Below are 8550 nucleotides of genomic sequence, written 5' to 3'. Positions count from 1 at the left end.
TTCTCAGAAAGAGCAGTCAGGCATTGGGACGGGTTGCCCAGGGAGGTGGTGGCGTCACCGTCCCTGGGGGTGTTCAAGGCAAGTTTGGACCTGGTGCTTGGGGACGTGGTTTAGGGGGTGACATTGGTGGTAGGGGGATGGTTGGACCAGATGATCTTGGAATTCTTTTCCGACCTTAACGATTCTGTGAAACAATGAAACAATTAAAAATATGGATACTCTAGAACTAACATCCTAGGCGCTGCGATATGGTGTTTCACTCGGGAAACACGCTCCGTTTACCCCACTAGATGTGTACGAACGCTCCCACACCCGCTCCCCTCCTAAGGGTGCTGCGCCACGGCTGCCGCCGCCCCGCACCACCTCAGCCGGCGACGGCGCCTCAACGCCCGCTGCGCGCGCGGCCGGCACGCGGTGGCGGCGCCCACCCCGCCTGCGCGCCGCGGCGGGCGGGCGAATGGGGAGCGGAAGCCGCGGCGCTGCCACCGCCCCCCCCTTCCCCCCCGGTGCCGCGGTCCCGGAAGCGCGGCGGCGGCGAGGCGCGGCGGGCGCGGACTCGTTCCGAGGTCGCGGCGCAGTTTCGTTTCCCGGCCGCCCGCCCGGCCCCGCTCCTTCCGGGCCGCGGCGGGGCTTTCCGCCCGGCAGCAGCGCGGCGCCAGGCGGGGGAGCTCGCGGGCCAGGCCCCAGGCGGCGCCGCCGCCGCCGCCATCGTCGCGGGCCGGTTTCCGTCTCTTGGCCTTCCCAACATGGCAGCGGCGGCGGGGGGTGGCCGCGGCTCCCGCAAGCCGGCTCCGGCGGCGTCCCGCAGCGGCGGCGGCGGGGACCGCACCGTCTTCCTCTTCGACCGGCGGCGGGAGCAGGCGGACCCGGACGAGAAGGTGCTGAGCTGCGGCGCGGACAGCCCCCGCGCCTTCCGCGGCGCCGTCTGCCAGGTGTGTGCGGGGCCGGGTGGGGAGCGGGCGGCGAGGCGGGGCGCAGCGCGGACAGGTGCGGGGGGGCGGGGGGGGTTGGAGGGGGAGCGCCCCAACGGCCGCCAACGGTCGCGCCTCGCGGGCTGTGGGGGGCTGAGGGGAGATGGGGGCGTCGGGTCCGGCTCCCCCTCGTGGGCCCCCTGGCGGGGCTGTGAGGGAGGGCGGCGGCGGCCCGGCAGCTCCCCCGTGCGGGGAGGGAGGCGGCAGGCAGGCAGGGAGCCGCGGGCTCTGTGCTGTCCAAGGTGTCCGGGCAGCGCCGGTGGCTTCCCGGGAGGTGTAGCCGGGCTTGTGGAGCCTGCCGCCCGCCTCCCCGCTGCCTGCTCTGCCCCCTTGGCTCCTCTCGCCTCTCGGTGCAGCCTGCTTGGTCTGCCGGGCTCTCTCAGGTGGAAGTTTCGTACTGCTGAGTTTGCTGCTTACACCAGCTGCCCGTCTTGTGTCGTGGTTTCGCTTTTCGAGAGCACGAACTCATTAACCACCTATGTATCCTTCAACTCGCCGTGCATATTGTAAACTTTGCACGAATTCGTCCTCATCAAACGTTCGCTTTTAGTTCCTTTATCCGGGTTAATTTGCCCATCGTTCTCCCCGCTGCGTGTTTTTGCAGAGCATTGCTTGCTTTGCCCTCTATTTGGGCAGTGCTCAAGGTAATAGTTTTGTTCTGGGATGGAAGTTTTGAGTTACCAGTGTGGGCAGGAATATCTGTCACACACGTCTGGCTCCCCCTTGCACAGCTCTCTCCCGTCAGTGTTCAGGATGGCACATTACCGAGCTGTCCTGCTGGCCTCCCTGCTTTGCTGCTTCTCATATCTGCTGTGTGCTCCAGCAACTTCTGTTCCCATGCGACTTCTGTGTCCGGTGGTTCACAGATTTTGGCGTATTTAAAGGTTTATTTAGAAATAAACCATCATCATGTGATATTCTGGGTTTTCTTATCTCAAAAACTTACTGACGGCAAGACTCTTGCCACGAGGCAGACCACTCGAACACAGTGCTTGAGAAGTTCGTCTCTGCAAAGCAGAGCTTGATGTGTTTGGATTTGGTGAAAAAAAGTGGAATTAAAGTGGAATTTTCAAGTATAAGTTCTTAGCATGTCAACACCCAAATCGTTCTCACCGCTCCTGGTGGTGTTAAGTCTTGTTTTGAAGTGTTAAGTCTTGTTTTGAGGTGCTAAGTCTTTAGGATAATAGAGTTGATGCCGTTAAAAACCTGTGCAACAAGAACCTTGAATGATCATTCCCTCAGGGAAAGGGCATCTGTAATGATGTGTTGACTGCGAATTCAGCCAGAGTTGCCTCCATCACAGCTAATTTCAGCGTGGTCACACTTTACATCTCAGAGCTTTCATTATCTCGTGGAACATCTGACTCTGAATGCATGTCAGTTTGTCAAGGTAGATTGTTTGACATGTCCAGTAAATGCTGGTACAGAGAAAGCTGTCGGGCTTGGTGGGTTCGGGAACTTTGGCGTTCGATGTACGACACACTGGCAGTGTAAAGGTTTTCTTGTTGGGCTTCTGGAGAGAATTCTGGCATCTCAGTGCCTCTGGCAGTTTTGCGCGTTGCGGTTCGCCAAGCATCGTACTGCGAAGGGCAGAATTTCTGGCATCTCGAAAGTTGGAATTAACTGCTTTCAGGGGAAAGATGATGAATGAATTCACGTGATCGAGACAGACTTTCCCCACTTTATAGTGCTGAAAACCTTTCAGAGAAGTGATGAAAGTTGAGGAAAAAACATCTTTTTGATAAGCAAGCTTTGAATTGTTTAGATAAGATAAAGCAGAATGTCATCTTCACTTTTCTCCAATTAAAGCTATTAGAGACCATCCGAGTGAAAGATAAGGCAAATGCAGTATATCTAGCAGTGTTTATTTCCACAGTTATTCTGTCTGGTAGCTCAGCCTCAGTACATGCTTGGCTTTAGATTTACTTTCATTGGCAGTTTGTCGCACGACTGAATTATTCTGCTGTCACAGCCGGGGTGGGCATGCATTTTTCCATCTGCCAACTGGCTGTGAGGATGGTAGTGTCTGGCAAAGGTGCCGGGTAAGTGCTCAGCTGTTGGAACTGGTTTTGCTCTGAGCATCATCCTATGGCATGAGAGTTACTTTGGGTATACCTGAACACATAGGAGTTAAAGGAGAATGTAAATCTTGAAAAATAATGTTTAAAGCTGATTGCAAGCTGAAAATAGTGAGTGCTTGAAGGCATGGTCTCAGGCTGCTGCTTCCTGAGACTTATGCTTTTATCTTTTTACGACAGGACTAGGGAAGCGATTGTCCCTCTGGACTGAGCTCTGGTGAGGCTGCACCTTGAATACTGTGTTCAGTTTTGGGCCTGTCACTACAAGAAGGACATCGAGGTGCTGGAGTGTGTCCAAAGACAATGGCAATGAAGCTGGTGAAGGGTCTAGAGAACAAGTCTTACAAGGAGTGGCTGAGGGAGCTGGGATTGCTTAGCCCGGGGGAAAGGAGGCTCAGGGGAGACCCGATCACCCTCAGCAATTGCTTTAAAGGAGGCTACAGCGAGGTGAGGATCGGGCTTTTCTCCCAAGCACCAAGTGATAAGGAAATGGCCTTAAGTTGCACAAGGGCGGGTTTAGGTTGGGTATTAGGAGAAATTTCTTCACTGAAAGGGTTGCAGAGTATTGGAACAGGCTGCCGAGGGGAGTGGCTGAGTCACCATACCTGGAAGTCTTCAAAAAACTGTAGATGTGGTGCTTAGTGACGTGGTTTAATGGGGGGCTTGGCAGTGCTAGGTTCAAGGTTGGACCAGGTGATCTTAGAGGACTTTCCCAACCAAAATGATTCTACGATTCATAACGCTGACGTAAGTTTAGTGCATTCCTGTTGGTGTAAAAAATTAAGAGATAGATGAGACAGGTGGTTCAGCAAGTGAGAGGTGGGTTTAGGAGCTGATTCATTTCCTCTGTCGTCATATACAGTATTCTCTTTTTGTTATTAAAATGTTCGTATTTCTGTTTTGAAACATCTATTTGTTTTGGTTTTGAAATAGATATCTGTCACCTAAGGAATTTTGGAACTGTCCCCTAACAGCACGCATGACAGTGTGGTTAGATGTGGCATTATATGGTTATAAATTAGCCTTCCCTTTCTGGGGAGGAGAGGAGAGAGATTTAAAACCTATATAAAAAAAAAAAAGGTTGGAGCATATCTAATCTTCATTATTCTTGCTTACAGCGATCCTAAAGCAGTATCCTCTTAATTGAAAATGATCTGTTAGTTTGATTCTTCCACTTACGCACTATAGAGCATAGGTGGAGCATTCATGTAACTTCAATCCCCAGAACCATGAAGTTTTGAGATTAATAAGTGAAATAAATAGGGATTTTTCGCTCCTTGTTGGAGCGAGATTGCTTGCACACCTTTCAGTCTTTTATCAGGTCTATGGGCACTGTTTGCTCTGATGTTTAGAGTCTAATTGGAAGGTATTTGCTTGCAGTGAGAGGAATGGAGATAAGCAGCGAATCCCAAATTCCCTGGCTTACGCTGCCAAGTACGCAGTGAAGTTGGAACACCTCAGTTTGATGCTGAACTAGTAGGAATCCTTCCAGGTGCTTGTAGAGGGCACACTGCTTTTTAAGCAGAAAGATACCTGCGTTGAAAACTGCATACAAGTGTTGTAACACGTAAAGGGGTATTTGAAATGAAGTATGAGTCTGAAGGGTGCTTTTGGTACTGAATTTAGTATTACTACATAAATGTAAAATGGACTCATTTATTTTTGACACTTTTCATCATTGTGGCCTCATGGTTTGAAGAAAAGTATGTGTGTATAGAAAGGGAATATTTGTAATTTAAGTATATGCTTGAATTTCAGACATACTTATAAGCTGAAAATATTTTGCTTTTAACGTTTTGTTGAGCTTTCCATTTTGTCCTTCCCAATGTATCCTTCCATTCTACCAACTGCTTAAAAAGATTCTTTTTCCAGTCCTCCAGAATAAATTCCAGTGCATCACTATGCTAAAAGGCAAAAAAGGGTGTTCACTGAAAGGGAGTAATGAGAGAGAAACACAGCTGTAGTAGGAACTCGAGAAATAAGTGTAATATTTGTTGTGAATATTTGTTTTCCAATGCCTAATAAGTAACGTTTATTGACATTATTTGCGATCAATGAACAAGTATTAGCACCTTAAGCTCTTTAACACCAGAGGGTAACTCTTAAATCTTCTTAAGAGCTGTTTCGATACCTCGCTAAGCTACTGTCCGAGTAATTTGCTCAGTGCAACTTCTTCCATTCTGAATAATGAAATCAATCCATCTTGCAATAATTTTATTTTTGTATTATAAAACCTATATTCCGTTACTCACTTTTCAAGACTACGTGAACTAAAATAGATATTTTTTAAACATGCCATACATATACAAAACATAAGGCACATATAAGACCCAACAATTTTGAGATTTTTTTCCCAAACTGCCATACTATATTTCAAGCTTCACTGAAATGCTTACATATAGCATCTTTGCTTTTGTTACTGACATTTCAGTGGGAAGAGGATACAGTTAGCATACGTCTGTGCACTTACAGTGCTATTTAATAATGTAGTACCAGTTATTAAATGCGTGTGTCGACTGATATGTAAGGCTATGTGGTTTTTAAGTTCCTGCTCATATTTGATCAGTGGTGATATTCAGATGCATGGTGTCTGCATTCCTTCAGCGTGAGCTATCCAGGTGTAACGTCCTGGATGTCACCAAGGACTTTGCTTTTGAAGAGTGGCTTTCGAAACCGTGTTACTTTTATCAAGTGATGCCATACAACAGTTTCATGGTGGAAGCTGCATGGAGTTAATGTCAGCTTTGGCAGATAACTTTATTCTTTGTTATTTGTGCTTGTGAATTTCTGGTGAAAGTTCCTATAATTGCGCAAGCTTTGAACAAGTCCGCTAATGGCAGCGTGTTTCTTGTATAAATTTTAGGGTCCTCATCTTTCAGCTTGTTAAGCCTTGCAAGATTGTGTAGGTTAACTTGCTGTTCTGGGAAAGATTTCTTAGATCTCCGTATGTAGCTCCTTTAGAGAGCTTCTGTCATGCAGCTACCTTCTGTTTGTTTTCTCTGTCTTTTTCCATTATAGTTGTGATAACGCTTTACTTGAAGATGCCACGTGAAAACATCTTTTATTATTGAATTTTGTTACTTGTAGCGATGTTCTTAATGTTTCTATTGAAGCTTCTTTTTGTAAATATTTATATCAATAACCTCTGAAAGTAGGGAAACCCACAAGCACTGCAGAGAGGACAAGGCACTTCATGTTCTGCTGTTTTATCTTGTGCAATTTGCTCTTTAGGCTGAAGTGTTTGTTTCAGAACACTAATGTTCAGTGCTCTGTTTTGTAAGTATGTTGCCTGTAGTGACCACCTTCCCAGGGGCTACTGAGTAATCCTATATTTCTGTAACGTACGACTCTTAAGCTGTGAGAAATGCTTACAAATAATTTATATTTTGAATGCAAGTCCTTTTCTAGAGACCTTTGGAACCTTTTTCTGTTGATATCCAAAGTTGTTTTATGTTTCTGCGATGACATTAATTACATCCAAATGAGCTTGCCTTAAGATGATTGTTATCATTCTTGCTCTGCTACCATGACTGCTCAGTACTAGGTCCTCACTACCAGATCCTCAGCAGCTCCTCATCTTTAGAGACCAACTGGGTGACCCAACAGCAGACTAGAAAAATTTATCTGATTAACGCACTTAGAAGCTGTTCTATGCAGTTGTTCTCAATTACTTCCAGCAAGACATTAGTCTCCACTTAATGTGTTTAATCTTAGTTTTTATATTTGCTATTTTGTATGAATGACCTTAATGTTATTCAGCTTATGAATAATGGAGAGATGTGATACAAATATCCAGTAAGCACAACTGAAAAACAGTTCTTGGTTTGAAAATCTGTGATTTGAGAATTTTTTTTTCCTTAAACATGTTTTGTAGGTTCTTTCATTTGTTGATATAACAGATTTCTTTCCATTTGGACTGGTAATTCTTCTTAATGGGACATAAAGCAGGATAGCTGACTTAGGTGTCCGTCTTTCAGGTGGTAAGTTGGCAGATAGCATCAAACATTCAGCCAACCTGCAACTTTGCATGCAACTGCAAGCTCACAGAGTTTGGATGTGGCATTTAGGCTCCTTTTTTTCGTTTCTTTTCTTTTTTTTTTTTTTCAAAGATTCCTGAACAAGTCACAGCAAAGAAGCTCCTGGACCAATGTGAAATACTCAAAGTAAAGCCATGTTTATTTATATTATGTAGCTGAGGTATGGAGGTATTTTCTGAGAAAATTAGTAGCTATAAAGGGCAGCACTGAAAATGCCCATGCTGGATTTTGATGCAATTAACTGAAGCAGTTCGGGTTCCCACCAAGAGGTTTGCACCACCAGTCTGATCCTGTTAGCCAGAAAATTATTTCTGGGCTAGTTGCCTCTTTATGGAAGATGACTGCATGGCTGCTGTGTCTCTGTTAGTCCCTGGCTACATCACTAAGCTGTGAGGCAATAGTTCCCCAGAAAGTTGCAGAGAGCCGCGGGGCCATGCTGTATTTAATGCTCCCCAAAATGCATTTTGCTCTCTGGGCTGACAGGGCACGCTGCTGGCTCATGCTGAGCTGCTGCCACCAGCACCCCCAGGCCCCTTTCTGCAGAGCTGCTCTCCAGTGAGTCAGTGAGAATGTTCCCTTCCTTTACTTTGAAATGTTGACCCTGATGGTGATTATTTTATACTTTGCAATGTTAGGTAAAATACCAGAGGACCACTGGAAGCAGACCAGTGATTCTTTATCTACAGTGTATTATTTCTCCTTCATTTAACACTTCAAGCCTATCCGTGTTATTCCAAGCCATGGTGATATGCACACAAAATTGGACATTTGGTTGTTGAACATCTTTTCCAAAGTAAATGTTAAATCTAGAGGCAAAATCTGTGTTGACTTCGTGTTAAGTGTTGTAGTTGGCTTAGCAGCCAGATAAGACTCACAATGCATGTTCAGATCAAATAGGAAAATTTTCTTTGGGTGCCTGTGTGCTTATATACAAAGGAAAAAAGACAATGAGACCTGATTAAAGGAGTTTTAGCTGCTGATAAAGTGTCTGCAATTTGTGAGCTTCTGTTTTTTGTTGGCTTTTGTTTGTTTGGTTTTTTGAGTGTGTTTTTAGTATATACAGAAAGTCATCAATCATAGGTTAAATTGAACCTTGATTCTCGATTGAGATTTAAGAGTTAGGTCACAGTTCATTGACACTTGCACATATCTTAGCTGTAAATTGCTCTGCTGAAAGCTTCTGGCATTCTTCATCTGGCTGTTTCAAACTCTTACCTTCTAGCCTAATACTCATCTCATGTCGTAAACATCCGCCAACAAATTGAGAGCCATTAACTTTATTTACCATGAAGCACAGGCAGTGCTTCAGACTGAGCCTTCAGTTTGTAAAGAATACATTTCTTTCGTTAAAGACAGCTTTTTTGCTTATGTACCATTTCATAGGTACAGTACCTGGCTTCTTGAGGTAGGCAAAACAGGCTCAGCGCAGGAAATTTTTCTTAGTTTAACTTATTTCCAGTTAAC

At 45.7% G+C, this 8550-nt stretch overlaps 1 protein-coding gene across 2 annotated transcripts in view; it reads left to right on the top strand.

Annotated features, from left to right (window-relative positions):
• Window positions 1-275: 275 nt before the first annotated feature.
• The window catches only part of SMCHD1 (structural maintenance of chromosomes flexible hinge domain containing 1), an 83416-nt gene continuing 75141 nt past the window's right edge, over window positions 276-8550 (top strand). For both annotated transcript variants that reach the window (XM_080582819.1, XM_080582818.1), the window contains exon 1: window positions 276-932. In XM_080582819.1, the coding sequence (XP_080438945.1) occupies window positions 291-932 (642 nt within the window). In that variant the 5' untranslated portion in view covers window positions 276-290. The remainder of the gene's footprint in view (window positions 933-8550) is intronic.

The sequence above is a fragment of the Anser brachyrhynchus genome (assembly GCF_964034855.1).
Source record: "Anser brachyrhynchus genome assembly, chromosome: 2".
In the NCBI taxonomy this organism is placed as follows: domain Eukaryota; kingdom Metazoa; phylum Chordata; class Aves; order Anseriformes; family Anatidae; genus Anser; species Anser brachyrhynchus.
The sequence above is the reverse complement of the archived record's forward strand: the minus strand, read 5'-3'. Positions and strand labels throughout refer to the sequence as shown.